The following is a 21,069-nucleotide window of genomic DNA, read 5'->3' on the forward strand; positions in this document are numbered from 1 at the left end:
TCGTGGAGATTCAGCGTGACATCTAAGACTTTGACTGACTTCTATAGGTGTAAGGTGGAGAGTATATTGACTGGCTGCATCACAGCCCTAGTATGGAAACACCAAGTTTCCCGGAGCAAATGATGAATAAACTCTTATTGGACTTCCAGCTGGGTACAAATATTAATTATAACCAATGTTTCTATGACAAACTCTGCCATCTTCATCAGGGATGATGCCTGGGCATGTCTATTCTGGCAGTATTTATACTCCCATAGTCCATCCATCTTGATTGGTTAGTCCTTATCCAATCAGGTTTCTGGTCTGCCTTCTTGTTTACAATTGAATTCCAATTCTTACTTAGATCAAGACCTTTAATTTTGTTAAAATTCCTTTCCTCTAGGTTTATTTCCAATGGTTTCCTTTAACTAGTGTTCTCCAAAGTTTGTGCCATTAAAGTCAATCCTAGGCCAATCCTAAAGTCGAATGCAAAGTCCTATTACCACTGATTTTTCTGGGTAGACTAAATGAACACACTTCCTGTGCTCCTTGATGCAGATTTCCACTGCGTGTCCATCGGGCCCTTAAAAGGGCTGACGGGACAACCAAGAAACCTAACAACAAGGCTACTGCCTGTCTTCCCTGTATTTCAATGGTTTCTGGGAGAATCACCAGGGTCCTGAAGAAATACTGGATTAAAACCATCCACAAACCCCTAAGGAAGCTCAAATCACAGCTTTTGCAGGTCAAAGGTGACCTGGGACTCAGGTTGGCTGGCACAGGGGGTGTATCCGTATGGGTTACCTGGAGAAAATCTGCAGTAGCAGAACACTGCATTCACAATGGCCATAGGATTGACTTTAGTGGTATGAAGCTAATGAGCCGTGCCATTGGCTTTTGGGACCAGTTGGTAAGGGAAGCCATTGAAATAAAACTAGAGGGTAAGAATTTTAACAAAATTGAAGGTCTCACTCTGATTAAAAATTGTGCATCAATTGTAAACAAGGTGGAAGAGTGGAACAACACACACAAAATGCTGGTGGAACGCAGCAGGCCAGGCAGCATCTACAAGGAGAAGCACTGTCGACGTTTCGGGCCGAGACCCTTCCGAAGGTCTGAATTTCCAGCATCTGCAGATTTCCTCATGTTTGGAAGAGTGGAAACTTGATTGGATGAGAACTAACCAGTTAGGAGGGATGGACTATGGGGGTATAAATACCACCAGACTAGATATACTCAGGCACCATCCCTGATGAAGATGGCAGAGTTTGTCAAAGAAATATCAGTTATTATTGATACCTGTACCTGGATGGAAGCCTGAGAAGAGTTTATTCACCAAGGCTACGACCCAGTTCATCAGGGGTACAGGCCTCCCCATCATTGAGCACTTGGAGATGAAACACTGTCACAGGAAAGCAGCATCCCTCATCAGGGATCGCCACCACCAGGTACTCTCTTCTTGCTGCTGCCATCAGGAAGGAGGTACAGGAGCCTCAGGACTTGCACCACCAGGTTCAGGAAGAGTTATTACCCCTCTACTACACTTACCTCATTATTGAAATGTTCCCACAACCAGTAGACCCACGCTCATCTCATGTTCTTATTTATTTATTATTTTTGTTTCTTCTTTTTGTATTTGCACAGTTTGTTAACTTCTGCACTCTGGTTGAACACTCTAATTGGAGTCCGAATTAATTGAGAGGGAGCTTGGGAAAGGGAGTCCCAGTTAACTTGAAGTGTGTTTAGGAATCAAAGCCCCATTGAGTATGGGAAACTGAAATCAGCAAGTTTAAAGGGAACAAAGGAACTGGCACATCGGTGAGTTTAGGCAACAGGGGAATTCAGGTCTAGTGACCAACTACCAAGCCATCGGGATTTCCGAATGATGGGATAGTGGATTTTCATAGTTTTACTGAAGTAGGATTGAAGTTAAGAGACTGGTGAGCAAATCAGTGTCTGCAGAATTTTGGGGTAAGTGTGGAGCCAAAGGCTGAAGGCTAACATTCTGAACAATACATTTGTAAGTAAACTGGGAGAGAGTTTGTTCAGCCATGGCTACAGGAGGAAGAGGAGAGGAGAGATTGAAGATGGAAGGTCAGCTGACTTAAATAAAGCCAGTATGAATTTGCTTGGAAACTCTCTGGATTACAGATGGCTACACTATGTGAGATTGCATAGCTGTGTATCAGATATTGTGGTTAGCAGCACAGGGGCACCTCAGGTTACTGTTCTGCCCCACTTCCTGTTCAGCATCTACACCTCGGACTTCGCCTGCCCCCTGCAGAAGTTTTCGGACAATTCGGCAGCTGCCGGCTGCACAGACGAGTGGTGGACAACTTTGTTGAGGGGTGTGGGCTGGATCACTAAGACAAAGAATTGGGTGGTGGACTTCAGGAAGGTGAAAACCTCCTGCACTCCCATCTCCAACAAAGGGAACAGACGTGGAAGTTGTCTGGAACTGCAGATACCTGGGAACTCAGCTGGACAATAAATTGGACTGGACTAAAAATACAGGGGCACTGTACAAAAAGGAACAGAGCCAACTGTACTTCCTGAGGAGATCCCGGTCACTCAACATGTGCAGTACTATACTACAGATGTTCTATGACTCAGTGGTGGCCAGCATTGTATTCTACGCTGTGGTCTGCCAGGGCAGCAGAGTGAGAGCAGCTGACGCCAAGAAGATCAACAAGCTCGCCAGGAAGGCTGGTTCTGTTCTGGGGGTGGAACTGGATTCCGTGGGAGTTGTGCCTGAGAGGAGGATGGGCTACAGAAGCTACGAAGCATTATTGACAACCCCTCAATGACATAGTGGACAAACAGAGGAGCAGCTGTAGTGACGGACTGATTGCATGGAGGTGCAGCACTGAACGCCACAGGAGATTGTTCCTCCCTGGGGCTATAAGACTTTACAACTCCTCCTGCTTACGTATATAAGTACATGGTTTCATTGCACATCCGTATTTTGCACTATTACTTCTTAATGCACATTTTGTATTTTCCCATACCTCAATGCTTACATTTTGTATTTTAAAGTATATATTTCTGACTGAGCAACCTTGCAACAATAATTTCCTTCAGGATAAATAAAGTTTTATCTTACCTTATTTGATCTGGAGTATTGGGTAATTAATAAACTTCATTGGTGCTCTGGAGGTTTCCTGTACAAGTTACCCATGTGAGTCTGCAATGGAAAGCCCCACTGAAAGCACTGGAACTGACAATGTAGGGGCTCTCTCACAGAAGTTTGCTGCTGGCAATCTCAACTTTTCTAACAACAAGCAGGGTTTATCAAGGAGGAATGCGGAGATGAGAACCTGTCACATGTGCAGCGAAATCACACAATTGTGTTTCAAATGTCTACAACACAAAGTTGAATCCTGAAAGGTGCATTACAACAGGTGTTTTACATCACGTTTGTTTTTGCAGATTCTGAGTTAGTTTCTGTCTAGCTTGAACAAAGGCATAAGATGTACAAACTACCCACAAATTATATCTTGAGATTCCAAGTGAAGCCCTGAATTTGAATAAACTGATCAAGTTACTGAAAGCAGGACAAGAAATCACAGCTGTATATATATTAATTAAGCATTCTTGTTTGTTTAAATAACATATTACCAGTTATATGTATAAATACATGAATTGCATGCATCATCACGCTACCACGTGATTCGTGCGTGTCTCACTTAAAGGAAACTCGAAGTTAGACCCATATTCCTGTACTCCCGTGTCCTCCTTTTAAGCAGTTTAATGTTTTGAAGTTAGAAAACATGACAGTGACCAATAAATAGAAGTTGCTATAGCAACTGGAACTAGTGGCTTAATTGGATTGAGGCTCAGCAGAATGTCAAATTTTCATGGTGGACATAACATTATTTGTAAATTCACACAGGTTTTGACATATGCTGCTAAGTTCTCTTACAAGGTTTCTGATCTAATTTCCTCTGGCTCAGATTGTCCATAGATGCTTTCTCTGCTGATCAGAATGAAGCAGCAGAAACACATTGGCTGGTTGTGCCAGTTTTGCAATGCCCTTGACATGCAGCATTGTACTCTGCGCATGCAGCCCCACCTGGTGGCCTGGAGGAAGAACTACAAAGTTCATGCCAGCTGCCTATTACTGTCCCGCTCAATGTACCTGTTAAGCTAATTAATATGTGCTCGAAGCTGATTGCTACAGGTAGATTTGAAGGTCAGACATCATAAAGTGGAATAAAATTGGAAAGGTGTCATTCCTCACAAGCCATTTTGTTACTGGTGCCATTTCATCCCTTCCTCAGCAACATGGTAACAAACTAAGACACAAGAGATTCTACAGATGCTGAAAATCTTGAGCAACACACATACAATGCTGAGGGAACTCTGCAGGTCAGACACATTATGGAGGGAAAGTAACAATAGATGTATCGAGCTGAGTCTCTTCATCAAGACAAGAAAAACTAACACACTTGACCACTGTAGTATGTCATCAAGAACGCTTACCATACCATCCCATGTCTGCTCTTCGGAAAGTCCGATCATCTGGCTGTATTTGTACTCCCAATGTACAAGCAGAGACTAAAGACCACAACACCAGTGGTGAGGAATAACAAGGTATGGTCAAGGGAGGTGGAGGAGAGCTTACAGGACTCCTTTGAGTCATTGCACTGGACAATATTCAGGGATTCATCTTTGAATCTGAATGAATAGGCCACAGTTGTCAGAGATTTCATCAAAACTTCTGTGGATGACTGTGCGCCTTTGAGAACATATCAGACATGGCCAGACCAGAAGCTGTGCATGAATCAGGAGATTCGTTGTCTACTGAGGTCTAGGTCTGTGACATTCAAGACCACTGGTGCAGAACTATATCAGAAATCCAGGTATAACCCTTGAAAGGCCATTTGAAGAGCCAAAAGAATAATTCCAATTGAAGTTAGAAACAGGATCACATGCATATCAGCTCTGGCAGGGTTTGCAGGCCATTATTTCCTACAAGGCTAAGCCTAACATCATGATGGCTGTGATGCTTCACTCCCAGGTGAGCTCAATTTACTACCTTATCAACTTGGCATTGAAGATGACACAGTAAATTGGATTAGAAAATAGCTTTGTGGGATAATCCTGGGTGTGGCAGGAGATGGTTGCTTCTCTAGCTGGAGGCCTGGGACTACTGATGTGCTGCAAGGATTGGTGCTGAGTCTATTGTTGTTTGATATTTCCAGAGAACTAGAACAGAAAAGCAAGGAAATAATGCTGAGGCTTTATAAGGGATTGGTAACACCACACTTGGAGTATTGTGAGCAGTTTCAGGCCCTTTATCTAAGAAAGCATTGGAGACAGTCCAGAGGACGTTCATGAGAATGATTCAGGGAATGGAAGGGTCACGTATGAGAAATGTTTGATGGCTCTGGGACTGTACTCACTGGATTTTAAAAGAATGAGGTGTAAGCTCATTAAAACCTATCAAATATTGAAAGGTCTTGAAAGAGTAGATGTGGAGAGCATGTTTCCTATAGTGGGGATGAGTCTAGGACCAGAGGGTACAGCCTCAGAATAGAAGTATGTCCATTTAAGTCAGAGATGAAGAGAAATTTCTTTAGACAGAGGGCATTGAAGCTCTGGAATTCATTGCCACAGATGGCTGTTGAGGCCAAGTCATTGGGCATATTTAAAGCAGAGGCTTCTTGATTAGTCAGGGCAAAGAAAGGAGAAAGGAATTGAGAGGAGTAATAAATCAGCTATGATGAGATGGTAGAACAGTCTCAATGGGCTGAATGGCCTAATTCTACTCCTATGTCTGATAGTCTTATGGACATTTGATCTACAACAACAATCTCCTTGATAGTGTGGTAAATTGGATCAACAAAATTGAAAATAACACCAAGATTGGGGGGTATAGTGGGCTGCAAGTAATACTTTCAAAGCTTGCAGTGGGATCTGAGCCACTGAGAAAATAAGCTCAAAACAGCAGATGGAATTTATCACAGAGAAGTTTGAGGTGTTGCACTTTTGGAGGACAAACCAGGTAGGACTTACGTGGTGAGTGGTAAGACTTTGAGAGGTGCAGTAGAAAAGTGGGTCTAGAAATACAGACCCATAATTCGTTGAAAGAAGCCTTACAGGTAGAGAGGATCAGAAAGAAAGCTGGTGGTATATTAGCCTTCATAAATCAAAATACTGAGTGCAAGCATTGGAATGTTATGTTGAATTTGTATAACATGTTGGTGAGGCCTAGTTTGGAGTATTGTGTGCAGTTTGGGTTGCCTACCTACAGCAGAGATATAAATAAGATGAAAGAATGCAGAGATGTTGCCAGGACATGAGAACCTGAGGTGCAGGAAAAGGATGAATAGGTTAGGACTTGATTCCCTCGAGCTCAGACGAATGGTAATGATGAGGAGTATTGGAGTGAGATAGATCAGTTGGTTGTGTTGTCCTAACAACTTGCACTGACCCTCAGTAAGACCAAGGAATTGATTGTGGACTTCAGGAAGGGGAAGTCAAGGAAACACACATCAGTCCTCATCAAGGGATCAGCAGTGTCAACATCTCTGAAGATCTATTCTGGGTGCAACATATTGATACAATTACAAAGAAGACACAACAGCAGTTACATGGAGTTTGAAGAGATGGTACATCACCAAAGACTTGCAAATTTCTACAGATGTACCTTGGATGGCATTCTAACAGGTTGCATCACCATCACAGCACAAGGTTGGAAAAAGCTACAGAAAGTTGAAAACTCAGTCAGCTCCATCTTGGGCACTAGCTTCCCCAGCATCGAAGTCATCTTCAAAAGGCGACCCCTCAGAAAGGCAAAGTCCATCATTAAGGACCCCCATCACTTAGGACATGCCGTCCCGCATTGTATCACCAAGGAGCCTGAGATACATACTTAGCCCTTCAGGAACACCTCTGCCATTAGTTTTCTGAATGGACAATATCCCCGTGTACACAACCTAACTTTTTATCTCTCTTTTTGCGCTGCCTATTTGATTTAATTTTTTAAAATATATGAGGGGTGATTGATAAGTTTGTGGCCTAAGGTAGAAGGAGTCAATTTTAGAAAATCTAGCACATTTATTTTTCCTACATTTACACACTTAGCACAGCGGTCGTGGAGCATACGGATCCCTTCTTTGTAGAAGTTGTCATCTTGGACCTCCAGAAGTGGTCCACAGCAAGGGTGATCGATAAGTTCATGGCCTAAGGTAGAAGGAGATGAGTTATTAACTTCAAACTCTCTGCATTTTCACTCAAAGAGTTGAACTGCATGTGCATGTAATGAGAGCTTTATAACTCATCTCTTTCTAAAATTTTCTAAAATTGACTCCTTCTACCTTAGGCCACAAACTTATCAAACACCCCCCACCCCCCGTTATTTCTTATTGTAATGTATTGTGTTTTATTATTATTTATTTCAATATACAGCTGTGGCAAAACAACAGATTTCGTGGCATATGCCAGTGATATTAAACCTGATTCTGACCTACCCAGTAAGATCACCTTGCTTATCAGTGGGGCCATTGTTGGAATCACCAGATGCCAAGGTATGTCATCAATGCTCTCAAAAGCTCATTAGGGTTTATTACATGGTTTAATCAATGGCTTAATTTAATATCACTACCAGCAACGTATTTGGAAGCACATTTAATCAACTTAAAGTTTTAATGATAATCTTAAAGGAGAGAGCGAGGTGGCAAGGGGTAGGGAGGGAGCAAGAGGGAGATAACTGAGGCATAGCCATCAGTAACAGAATGGAGTTAGAAAGGAAAGCATGAGAGGTTAAAGTAAAGGAAATGTCGAGTTGTTTGTTGTCAGGTTACAAATGTGACAAATGCCACATCAATGAGATTTTTTTAAATGATTGGTTTTGCAGTTGCAAAGGTATATGAGTTGTAGCAGAAGATGTAAATGATCAGGACTCTTCCAATAGTAACCCAATTAAGTTTGATTTCTCAATTCCACATCAGCAAGCATGACACTCAACCACATCAGGCAAACATTGCTCTGCCTAAGAGGAGAATTCACAAGTGTAAACTGGAGGTGCAGAGAAGAAATGATTACCATGTAGCGAGGACCTGGCTGGAGTTACTGCTGGGTACATCCTGGAGGAACAGAAGGATATACTTCCATGGCATTCAGAGAATCAAATCAAGTCAGGTTTAATTATCATTCAACCACACATGGATACAGCTGAATGAGACAAGCGTTAATCTGGGGCCAAGATGCAAAACTTACACAGCACATACAAAATAACAAGCAAGAAGAAACATAATCACGCAAAAAAACACATTTGTAGTCCAAGACCTTGAGCTACATGTCCTGCAAATCGATGGTACGATTCCCAACAATCCGACCTGGTGGGCTGCACCGATGGGAGAGGCCAGCCCCCAACCAAGCACAGAAGCCTCCAGCGTCTCCACACCTGTACTGTAGCCACAGGCAAGCCCACTGCTTGAGGCCTAGTTCTCACTGGAAATGAGGCTACACAGCTCCCACACTGTGGGCTCCAGAGACCCACGCTCTGTTTGGGATATTTGAAAGACCCAGTATCAGAACAATTGAAAGATATTCATTTTAATGGCAAACATTGAGTCCTTGGAGAAATTTAAAATGGTGCTTGTTGCCATCTTCTCCTCCTTCTAAACAAACAGAGCAAATCTAGAGTAAAAGCGGAAAATGCAGAAACCCTCTACAAGTCAGGCAGCATTTGTGGACAAAGAAACAGAGTTAACAGAGTAAGGACTTCCTTTAATCCTGAAGTCATGCCCTTTTGTCCTAGAATCCCATACCACAGGAGATAACTTTGCCATTCTAACATGTTCAAGCCTTTTAACAGTCTGGATATTTCTATGAAATTTCCCCAAACCCCCACATTCTCCTGAACTTCAAGGAATTTAATTATTCCCTAATCAGATGATAATTTACAAGGACCAATTTACCTACTAACAGGTACGTCTTTGGACTATGGGAAGAAAGCAGAACATCTGGAGTAAACCCATGTAATCACAGGTAGAATGTACAGATTCTTTACAGACAGCAGGGGGTAATCAGCCCAGGTTGTTGGTACAGATGTGCTAATGTGCCACCTGTACAAGTCCTTGTGCATATGACAATAAGCTCGACTTTGACCTTGAGATCCCTTCCGTGCCCTTGCAATTATGGTTCCTCTATCAACCAATGTTGAGCATGGAAACAAATAGAACATAGAATAGTACAGCACATTACAGACCCTTCGGCCCACAATGTTGTGCCGACCCTCAAACTCTGCCTCCCATATAACCCCCCAACTTAAATTCCTCCATGTACCTGTCTAGTAGTCTCTTAAATATTGAACAATATTCGATAAAAGGCTTTTAACTTTAAAGAGTCGGGAGTTGCAGCACTGCCCACTGTGACATTGGGCATAAACTCTGGAGTCCTTATGAATGCTTTGTCAAAGACATCATCTTGAAAGAAGGAATGGTAATTAGGCAATAAAGTTACTGGGGACCAATCAATAAAAGTTCAGTTTCCATCAAAGCAGTTCAGAACTTTTTCACATTTCTTTTATTTGGTGTAGGTTTGAAATATAGTAAACAAAAGCACACAGTATACAAAATACATAATCACGCAGCAATAGTGACTGCATCGTCAACATAAACCAAGACAATTTCTGGAATCAAGTGCACTCTTCATATTATGAAGCTCGCAGCTGCCACTGTTCCCTACAGCAGGAAGTCTGAAGAAGTATCTGGGATGGAGAATGCTCACGAAGAGGAATAAGATACAGTACTGTGGCAATAATGAAACCACAGAGCCCCTTATCGCAGCGATTTGTGAACCATGCATGTTTCACAAAGTTGAAAACAAAGGAAGAGCTGTATTCGGAAATGCTAAGTTAGAGTTCCAGAGTTTATTTGGTCCACTGACTTTTCAGTACACACCACAGAGAGATTGCCAATTGTTCTTCTTGCTACTGAGCTTGATTTTAATGCCCCAAGAAAGTTCAGGCTGATCAAATTCATCAAATAAACTATTCTTTGAATCAACTCAATCAGTGATTTATAAATTAACCAAATCAAAATTCAATCCGATCGCTGTGAAAGCCTGGGTTTACCACGTGCGTATTCTGTATGTCACAAGATCTTACAATGCATAGCCCACTTCCATCATGAGCGGCCCACACTAACTCCAATCTCCTCACTGTTCTGTTTATTCGGAAGTACTGACTTTCGGCAACAGCATGGTTCTGAGGTTTCACCTGCGGATGAGCCAGGTGGTGCCGGCAATGTACTTTGCACAGAAGAACAGGATAGCGGGCAGCCATTGCGCTCGTTCTATCAGTCCCCGGAAGAAGAGGCAAGTCTCAATAAATACTCTAACTATCCTCTCAGTAAATTCTACCAGTGAAGAAGGAACATTTGCACAATGGACATCAACTGTAAAAAGAAGTAGGTTTTAGTGTGATTTCCTGATATGAAGGGAATGGCCCAATGTGAGGTTAGCACTGGAAAATGAGCACTGGGCAATAGATCAGCTGTGATCTTATCGAAGGTGGGACCAAATGCCTCATCCTGTTTCTATCTCTTATGACCTTCTGCTCTCTGCTCAGCTAACACTTGGCAAACTCACTAAGCAAATCATAGAGTTCATCTCGAATCCACACCAGCATTCCGTACTCAATCCAACGTTGCCAAGAGCATTATCAAACAGCAATATTATCCTTCCATTCATATACGAACATGGGCCTTCACCATGGGCTGCACTGGTAATAATTATTCACAGTAAATGCACTTGGAGAGTTATCATTGTATATAACAACTGTAAAATCATGAGTGTTAAGGCATTCTTGGGGCTAGGATAAGAAATGTAGGTTACTTCCTATTCCCTTCACTGTGAAATATCACTAATATAGCAACTCCAAAATCTGAAAAGAATCACAATCCTTAAAGAACAATCAAAAACAGAGATTAAACTTAATAACTATCATTTTTAACTGGACTCACTGACTGTAGCTACTAATTATGTGTACTAACTGCAACCACTAGCAAAATTGCATTTGGAAAAACATCTATGCGTTTTTCTTTGTGCTGCCCACAGTTAAAGCCTTATTTCCATTCTCTAGGCTATTTTTCCACAATGCCGTTTGTCAGAGATAATCTGTGCCTTGTGGACTCAGCCAATAACACAATTAGTCTCTCCCACTTCCCTTTGTAGAAAAAGGTTTTACCGAGACTGTTCTAGACATTCACAGACAGACTGCCTACAGGCTGCTCCGTTCCTGACTTGGCATCGCAGGTTCTGGTTTATAACTGTGTTCTTATAGCATATATTTCATGATATATCTGTATAATCAGGAGCAAAGAAAAGGACTGGCAAGGTGCATGAGTTGTTCTGCTTCACTGTATATCACTTCCTTTCGTGACAACGGTACATGTCGTTCACAGATATATAAATATTAATCGAGAAATGTCCCAGCAGCTGGCAATGAATGCAAATCCACCAGAAAAGATCTTTCTTGTACGCACTAAAGTAAAACTCTGGCCCAGCCACCTTTCTCTTCATGCTTGTTACAGAGTTCAATGGAGCTTGCAAACTTTAACAGTTGTTGAGGAGACAAAAGGAAGTTGCAGTGTTTAATGTTTGTTGCAGAGTTTAATGGAAGCTTCAGTTTCCTAGTGTTTGAGAGAAACGGCACATAAAGGAACAGACGGCTTCAGAAGCTAAATGCTATTTATAGAACCCTTTCAGAACCACAGATGCTGACTCATTTCGGGGTAAGGATCTACAGGCATTAACTAAGGTTGGCCTGTTTCATTTGACAGACCTGCTCTCTCCCTGTCTGTGAGCTGGGGTAGTGAGTATATCCTGACTCTGACTCCATCCTATGCCCACACTCCAACTGGACAATAATGGGAATGTCCTTTCAGACATTTACCTTAGTTAGTTACAGGTTATTAAAGTCTCCTTGCAGGCTGAGATCAGGTGGGTGATCAAATTTTGGGCCTTGAGATGAATGATCTAGAAGCTATATTATTCTGAGTAAAATGCTAGCTAATTTTAGCTGATAACACCCTCCTCCCATGTTATTAGTTTTTCTATATTTATACTTCGGTAGTTCTGATGAGTTTCCTGCCCTTTCTGGTTGCGACTGTTCACTTGGTCTGCATGATTGGCTCATGATGCAGTATCAGAGCTGAAGGCCTCAACCAAATACAGTAAACAAAACATCCATTGGGTCAAGTATCATCTGTGGAGAAAGCCACAAAGTTAACATTTTGGGTTGAAGACTCTTCACTTCCTCTTCCACCTGAAATGTTAATTGTGTTCCTCTCTCTAGAGATGCTGCCAGGCCTGCCGAATGTTTCTAGAATTTCCTGTTTTTAGTTCAGATTTCCAGCATTCACAGTTCTTGTTTTGATTTTCAACAATGGCAGCCGACAACAGACACTTGCTGCCAGACAAGATACTCCTTAATTCAGGAACACAACAGGGCACATGAGCCTCAGGGCTCGCACCACCAGGTTCAAGAACAATTGCTACCCTACAAACATCAGGCTCTTGAACAAAAGGGGATAACTACACTCATTTACCCATCCATTCAGATGCCTTCATAACCAATGATCCCACTTTAAGGACTCTTTATCTTGTTAACTCATGTTCTATTATTTATTGCAATTGATTTATATTTGTATTTGCACAATTTGTTGTCTTCTGCCCCCTGGTTGATCTTTCGTTGATCCTGTAATAGCAATATTCTATAGATTTGCTGAGAATGCCACTGGAAAATGGATCTCTGAGTTGAATATGGTGAATCATACGTATTTTGATAATAATATATGAACAGCAGGAGACAATCCTACCTTTCACTTAGTCAAGTCAATCCTACCTTTCACTTAGATCCTGGATGATATGTACGTTAAATCCAATCAACCTCCTGAACTTCAATATCCTTGCCTTATCAAATCTGATCGGTATCTCAGTTCTGAAATTTTGAATCTACCAAGCTTTATGTGTGAGAGAGTTCCAGATTTCCAGAATCAGTCTACTAAGTTTTTCATTCCAGAGTTAACTAATTACATGTCATTTTATTCAGACAGAAATGAAGCAAGTATGCCAATGGTTATGTCCTTTCCTCATCCCCTTCAGAAACAGTATGTGCATCCCTCAATTGTTCTTTCCCCATCAGCATGCGCAGGGGAGGCAAATAGTTACTTTTCATAAATTTGGGAAGTAAATCTGTGACAGGAGATAATAATTGAAAGATATAAAGTGCACATTATTTGGAACTTTTGGTTTGGTAGTTTTGAATTATTTACACATTTATAGATTTACATATATTCAGTGTGCCCCCTTCCCAGCGGCTAAAGGCAGGCACTGGCAATGGGAATGTTCATAGAGTGCACATCACACTGGCATCTTCCCTGTGGTCACAGTTGTGGACATCCCAGCCGATGTGTGAGCACTGGACAAGCAAACTCTCATGCCCACTGCACTTTAAGTTGTCAAGGTGAATGATGCCGGTGCCCTGCCCAAAATAGGCTTCCACTTTAGCAGCCAGAGCATTGCCACAGCCAAGCTGTCTACAGACCACTTTAGCAGCCCTTAAGTCCCAGGCATCATCGCAAATCGTCCCCCACTGCGACCTCAGGAAGATCTCCACCCGTCCCTCGCATCGGTGACGTCCGTTCACAAGTCGGATCTGCGACTCTATAGGACAACAGAAAGAAAGGTCAGATCAGAGACACCGAGAGGTGACTCTCTACCCGCACAGGAGACAGGGCTCACACCGCGCCGTGAAATTAATTTCTAGTTTAATCTGCTCACCATTTGTGGAAAGGAAAATGTACATAATTAATTGTAATTCCCACAAAATGCAATCAATTTGCACCAGCTTTGCAGAGCCCAGCTTTTGCATCAATAATTTCCATAAATTCTATGAAAATGCTGCATTTGTAAAATAAATATGAAATTAAATTTGAGATGAAAGGTTGGGAAAAAATGCCACTGCAGCAAAGCCACAGCCTTCACATGAATCCTCCTCGTGAATATATGCATATTTTGCCACATCTGGGAAAAAAAATAAATTCAATAAGGTGCTCATTGTCCTCGTTTGACATTGAGATTCACCTGGGAGCATGTTGACCTGCTCTGAGAACAAGGAGGTGCTACACATCAGCACTCAGCTGTTTCCTAGAAAGGACTGATGATGATGTCAGCAAAATACTCTCCTTCAGGACACGGGCTCCCAGAGTAGACTGCTCTCCTATGGAAGCGGAGATGCCACTCAAAAATCTCATCCTTCTTCCTCAGAAGCTCCCCAGATATGCCCTAGGGGTGGACACTACACGCTGCTCAGACTGAGCTGACCGAGGGAAGACTGGGGGGAGTGGGAGCTGGTTATCCCCCCCCACCTCCGCCCCGCCACTGCGCTGGAGATTGATACAGTTGCACCGTGGTCTGGATTATAGAAGACAGGGCACTTGTAGAGTCATGGAGGGAAATGATGTCATTGTGTCAAGCCATTGAAGCCCACCTACAAGGTGGTCACAAGGCAATTAAGGAAACAGATTTGTTGTTACACTTCCATTAACCCTTTGTGTTCATTTTTTTTAACTTACATATTGCTTTTCAACATGGAGACAATGAAATGCCCTGATGGATTTGCATTAAATCACAGCTTCCTTGGAGCTTTTGCTACATAATGAAAGGTTGGGATCCAGACAAGAACATACTTATAACACACAGAGATAAGTACTTTATAAGTACTGACTTTGAATGTATTCATACCACTCCTATGAACTGACATAAATCATTTAGCAGCAGAATTTCATTGCAAAGTGAACCTTTGCAACAAACTTGGGTTTGAGAGTTAGTAATGATCAATGCCTGCTGAGTCTATGCTGAAGCAGATATCATCATCATTATGTGATTTGATGACTATGATTCACATAAATAGAAGTGGCTTGACTTTCAGATGACATTGAACCCACTGATTTTTAAGACCAGTTGTATCATCTAAAGGGTGCTGGGGTGGAGATACATCCCAACCAAAGGATGTGTAAGGCACTCCTTCCCTCTGCTTGCCCTGCAAGTCACCCTTGGGCAAGATGTAGCTCCTGCTTAGCCTCCCTGATCAGGGTCACGTGAAGCCATGAATGTGGGTGATGGATGGCCGGATGAGCAGCCGGTGCATATCACAAATCCTGGTCATGTGACCACTAATGCCAGACGGACAATCTTGGAAGAGTATTGATAATGGCTGGGGTCATCTGTCTTGTGGAAACACTGCCCAGAAGAAGGCAATGGCAATCCACTTCTGTAGAAGTATTTGCCAAGAACAATCATGGTTATGGAATGGCCTTGATCACCTATGTCACACGACATAGCACATAACAAACAAATAATATCATCTAAAAAAGGTAGCCTTGTTTAATGCATCTTCATCTCAACAGGAGGCAATCGGAATGCATTTAGCCCTTATGCACATAAGCAAAAAAAGTTATGCTGTCCTTTAGGAAAAGTTTTGAAAGACAGAGAAGTCAGAATCAGAATCAGGTTTATTATCACCGGCATGTGTTGTGAAATTTGTCAACTTAGCAGCAGCAGTTCAATGTAATACATAATATAGAAGAATAAAAACACAAATAAAATAATAATAATAATAATAAATAATTAAACCAATTGCAGTATATGTATATTGAATAGATTAAAAATTGTGCAAAAAATCAAAAATACTATATATTAAAAAAGTGACATAGTGTCCAAGGGTTCAATGTCCCTTTAGGAATCAGAGGGCAGAGGGGAAGAAGCTGTCCCTGAATCTCTGATAGTGTGTCTTCAGGCTTCTGTACCTCCTACCTGATGGCAACAGTGAGAAAAGGGCATACCTGGGTGCTGGAGGTCTTTAATAATGGTCGCTGCCTTTCTGAGAATCCGCTCCCTGAAGGTGTCCTGGGTACTTTGTAGGCTGATACCCAAGATGGAGCTGACTAGATTTACAACCTTCTGCAGCTTCTTTCGGTCCTGTGCAGTAGCCCCTCCGTACCAGACAGTGATGCAGCCTGTCAGAATGCTCTCCACAGTACAACTATAGAAGTTTTTGAGTGTATTGTTGACATACCAAATCTCTTCAAGCTCGTAATGAAGTAGAGCTGCTGTCTTGCCTTCTTTATAACTGCATCAATATGTCGGGACCAGGTTAGATCCTCAGAGATCTTGACATCCAGGAACTTGAAGCTGCTCACTCTCTCCACTTCTGATCCCTCTATGAGGATTGGTATGTATTCCTTCATCTTATCCTTCCTGAAGTCCACAATCAGCTCTTTCATCTTACTGACATTGAGTGCCAGGTTGTTGTTGTGACACTGCTCCACTAGTTGGCATATCTCACTCCTGTACACCCTCTCATCACCACCTTAGATTCTACCATGAATGGTTGTATCATCAGTGAATTCATGTATGGTATTTGAGCTATGCCTAGCCACACAATCATGGGTATATAGAGAGTAGAGCAGTGGGCTAAGCACACACCCCTATGGTGCACCAGTGCTGATCATCAGCAAAGAGGAGATGTTATCACCAATCCACGCAGATTGTGGTCTTCTGGTTAGGAAGTCGAGGATCCAGTTGCAGAGGGAGGCATAGAGGCCCAGGCTCTGCAACTTCTCAATCAGGATTGTGGGAGTAACAGTATTAAACAGCATCCTGACATAGGTGTTTGTGTTATCCAGGTGGTCTAAAGCCACATGTGTGTTTCACTGTTCTTCTGCGCTCCTACGTGCCCCACTATTTCCATATCCTATGAATAATTGTGTTCAATGCATGAGTGGAACTTCTGGTACCAAACTGATTTCCTCAAAAATATTCACCCCTGAAAATTGTACCCCTCATAAATTCAACACCTCGATGAGTGCTCCAGTGGAAAACTGAACCCTTTAAACAAGTTGCTGCATTACTTTATTGACACGTGACTGCGTGGCCTCCAGAAGTTCATGTGCAGATCAGCTTCTGTAAGTTAACTGTGGATCAGTGAATCCTTCCCCATGGGCTTAGATTTTTACGGAGAGAGGAAAAACTGACTACATTGGCCTGGAGACAGGATCACTAGTTGACCACTGGGCTTTGTAGAGTGTTCATTTTGATCAGCGAGCTCAGCTTAATGCTGTGATACAAGGATCTCAGCAAGGCTTCTCTCAATGCTAAGAGAGCAGGGACTGTATTGTTTGGGAATGTTAACCCCTCATTCCAGAGCCTCATTCACCATTTTACATTCAGCTAAGTGATCTGAAATATTCAGCCGCTATGGCCTGCTTCTACTTCATTATGCAAAACATTGCAAATTGATAAGTTTTGGGCAAATGCATTTTTTGGTATTTTGGGTACAGCGTGTGCCAATGGCACACTTTGTTGTAGCAAACATTTGTAAATCAAAGATATTGTCCAAACTATCTATGAGATTATAGAGCCAATTTGCAAATCCAATGTTTGTAGATCGGGAGGTACTGGTGACAATGGACCAGGATGAATTCCATGAAGAGTACAGCAGCAGGTTCACAACTGACTTAGCGGTGCCCATGCACCCAACACCAGTCAGATAACCCGCTATGTGCACGTGGAGTGTAGAGACAGGTGAAAGAACAAAATACCATGAGGGGCAATCAGTGACTGTAATGGGGCTTTCTGACTACCTTTTGGCTTTTAAAAACTCCTTGCTCCTCTCTTGTAATGAATTACCTGGCCCTGCTGAGATACATCATCGCATCTGAATCAGGAACAGGTTTGCTATCACCGGCACATGTCATGAAATTTATTAACTTAGTGGCTGCAGTACAATGCAATGTATGATTAATATAGAAAAAGTAAATAAATCAGTTACAGTAAATAGATATATAATAGTTAAGTTAAAAATTGTGCAAATACAGAATTAATTTTAAAAAGTGAGGTAGTATTCATGGATTTAATGTCCATTTCGAAATTTGATGACGGAAGGACAAAACCTGTTCCTGAATGGTTGAGTGGATCCCCTTTCAGAATTCTGTACCTCCTTCCTTACGGTAGCAATAAGAGGGCATGCCCTGGGTAATGGAGGTCTTTAATAATGGATACTGCCTTTCTGACGCACCATTCCTTGAAGATACCAAGAATACTGTGGAGGCTAGTACCCATGATGGAGCTGACTGATTTTTGAACTTTTTTTCCAGCTTCTTTCTATCCTATGCAGTAGCCACCCCCCCCCCCCCCCATACAAGACAGTGATACATCCTGTTGAAATGCTCTCCACTGTACGTCTGTAGAAGTTTTTGACAGTTTTAGGTGACAAACCAAATTTCCTCAAACTCCTAATGAAATGTAGCCACCGTCTTGCCTTCTTTATAGCTGCATTGATATGTCAGGACCAGGTTAGATCCTCAGAGATATTGACACCTAGGAACTTGAAATTGCTCACTCCCTCAACTGATCCCTCTATAAGGACGGTTTGTATTCCCTCATCTTACCTGAAGTCCACGGTCAGACCTTTGGTCTTACTGATGTCGAGTGCAAGATCGTTGCTGACACCAGCTGATATATCTCACTCCTGAATGCCCTCGTCTCCATCTGAGATTCTGCCAACAATGGTTGTATCATCAACAAATTTATAGATGGAACTTGAGCTATTAGGCACACAGTTATGGGTGTAGAGAGAGTAGAGCAGTGGGCTAAGCTCTCATCCCTGGGGTGCGCTGGTGCTGATCGTCAGTGAGGAGGAGATGTTATTACCAATCTGCATAGATTATGGTCTTCTGGTTAGGAAATCGAGGATCCAGTTGCAGAGGGAGATACAGCAACCGAGGACTGTAGGATTAACGGTGTTAAACACTGAGTCAATGAACAGCATCCTGACATATTTGTATGTATTGTCCAGGAGATCTAAGGCCACGTGAAGAGCCATTGAGATTGCAGCTGCTGTAGACCTATTGTGGTGTTAGACAAATTGCAGTGGGTCCAGGTCCTTGCGGAGGCAGGAGTTGATTCTAGCCTTCACCAACCTCTCAAAGCAGTTCATTATCGTAGATGTGAGTGCTACTGGATGATAGTCATACAAGCCAATGCTGCATGATAGCACTGCTGATGACCCCTTCCATTATTTTGCTGATGATTGAGAGTAGGCTGATAGGGCGGTAATTGGCTGGGTTGGATTTGACCTGTTTCTTGTGTACAGGACATACCTGGGTAATTTTCCACATTTCCAGGTAGACACTGGTGTTGTAGCTGTACTGGAACAGCTTGGCTAGTGGTGCAGCAAGTTCTGGAGTACAAGCCTTCAGGACGATTGCTAGGATTTTGTCTGGGCTCATAGCTTTCGCAGTATCCAGTGCTTTCAGCTGTTTCTTGATATTGCGTGGAGTAAATATTGGCTTCAAGTGCCACTACTTACTTCCTAATATTTCAAACAATGAGCTAAAATGGACAAAGAGTATAAAGCTTTACTTTTGTAATTGGTTTAATGGTAAGCGAATGAAGGACAGCGGCCTGAATCCCTAAGATATGTGCAGTGTGCAAATGTGTAAAGTATGCAGGAAGAGATACAGATGGGTTTCCAGTTATGATATTGATTTTCAGTAGCTCTGCAACACACACCGGTAGCAGGCAGAGTAAAAGAATAATCCATAGAGACACCCAGCCAAGGAATAATGGTGAAATATGATATCAAGAATGCGGTGAAAAACAGCAGAAGTTTAGTCAATGCTGATACTGTATGTTCAACACTATTGAAATCAAGGCTGAACGGTGACAACATCCCCACAATTTCAAAAGCTGATTTTACACAGCATACTCTTCCAAATATTTGTTAACGCCAGTAATAGGGCACCTACCTTCTGTAACCTTTAACACTTCCGTTGTTCTTGTAGTGGTAATTACTGGTGCTTGTTTGCCAGAACCACTTGCTTCAGAAGCTTTATATTCTAAAATGCAAGAACAGGCAACACATAATTTTAGCTTTAAGTGCTGTTAAGTTATGTTTATTCAACAGGAATATTAAAAGGGAATTCTATCTTTGGTCATTCATGTGCTTCTTTAAAGGAAACCCTAAGACAACAGAAAAATAGAGCACATGCTGAGCATGGAAACCTTGTCTTAATTGTAAACAGATTCACAGTAGTAATGCTATAATTTGTTAAACTGATAAGAGCAAATACATTTGTTGGGGTGGTGTGAAGCTTAGGAAGAAATTGCAAATGATTGCATTCCTATGTACCTGCTACCTGTTACCGCACAGGTAGACCTCACAAGGTGCTGTTGGAGAACTGCAGGTGATTTGCTTCAGTGTCTTATGCAGACAGTCCACGCCATAGCTACGGTGCAGTAAGGATCAAGAGAATAATTATTTAGAGCGGTGGATGGGTTACCAATTGAGTGGATTTTATTTTTTACAAGTAGTGTTATGAAGCATCTTGCTTTCTGTTGAAGCTGAATTCATCTAAAAAACAAGTGAAGGGTATTCGTGGGTTGTTCTCCATGTATGGTGGAAGAGCTTAGTGGAATCAGGAAGTGAGTGTTTCCATTCTCCAACTTGCTCTTCCAATCTGGCTGTGCCCAATGAGACTCTGATTAGCAGCAATTGTTCAGATGTTGACAACAGGGTTCTCGTTAACTCCAAAGTAGCATTGGATTTTTAAAGCAATTATCTGCCGTACGTTACAGAATATTTAATCTCCCTGTCCTTCTATAGGACTGCATCTCAGCCTTGCTCACCTCCCCTCTTCTTTCTTAATTATATCTCCCTCTCTTCATTGATGCTGCTCTGGTATCAACGTGGCCGTGGTACAAATTGGTACCAATGGCAAACTGTAAGTAGGAAGAAGGAGGAGGTACCGAAGAGCGTGTATAGGGATTTAGGTAGAAAGCTGAAAAACAGGACCTCTATGGTAGTAATCTCGGGATTGCTGCCTGTGCCTCATGCCAGTGAGTGTAAGTATAGCATGATTTGGCAGATGAATGCATGGCTGAGGAATTCAAGTAGGGGGCAGGGTTTCAGATTCCTGGATCACTGGGATCTCTTCCCCGTGGGCAGGTTTACTACAGCTGTTTGGGAGGGTTTAAACTAATTTGGCAGCAGGGTGGGAACTGGATGATTGTGCT

General features: G+C 42.2%; 1 protein-coding gene across 1 annotated transcript in view; it reads right to left on the bottom strand.

The window, feature by feature from the left end:
• Positions 1-12,969: 12,969 nt before the first annotated feature.
• Positions 12,970-21,069, bottom strand: part of LOC132395081 (scavenger receptor cysteine-rich domain-containing group B protein) — a 38,744-nt gene continuing 30,644 nt past the window's right edge. Inside the window, exons 10-11 of the mRNA XM_059971394.1 lie at positions 19,803-19,892; positions 12,970-13,656 (exon numbers count right to left, since the gene is read on the bottom strand). Coding sequence (XP_059827377.1) covers positions 13,340-13,656; positions 19,803-19,892 — 407 coding nt within the window. The 3' untranslated portion in view covers positions 12,970-13,339. The remainder of the gene's footprint in view (positions 13,657-19,802; positions 19,893-21,069) is intronic.

This window comes from Hypanus sabinus, chromosome 6 (assembly GCF_030144855.1).
Source record: "Hypanus sabinus isolate sHypSab1 chromosome 6, sHypSab1.hap1, whole genome shotgun sequence".
NCBI lineage: Eukaryota > Metazoa > Chordata > Chondrichthyes > Myliobatiformes > Dasyatidae > Hypanus > Hypanus sabinus.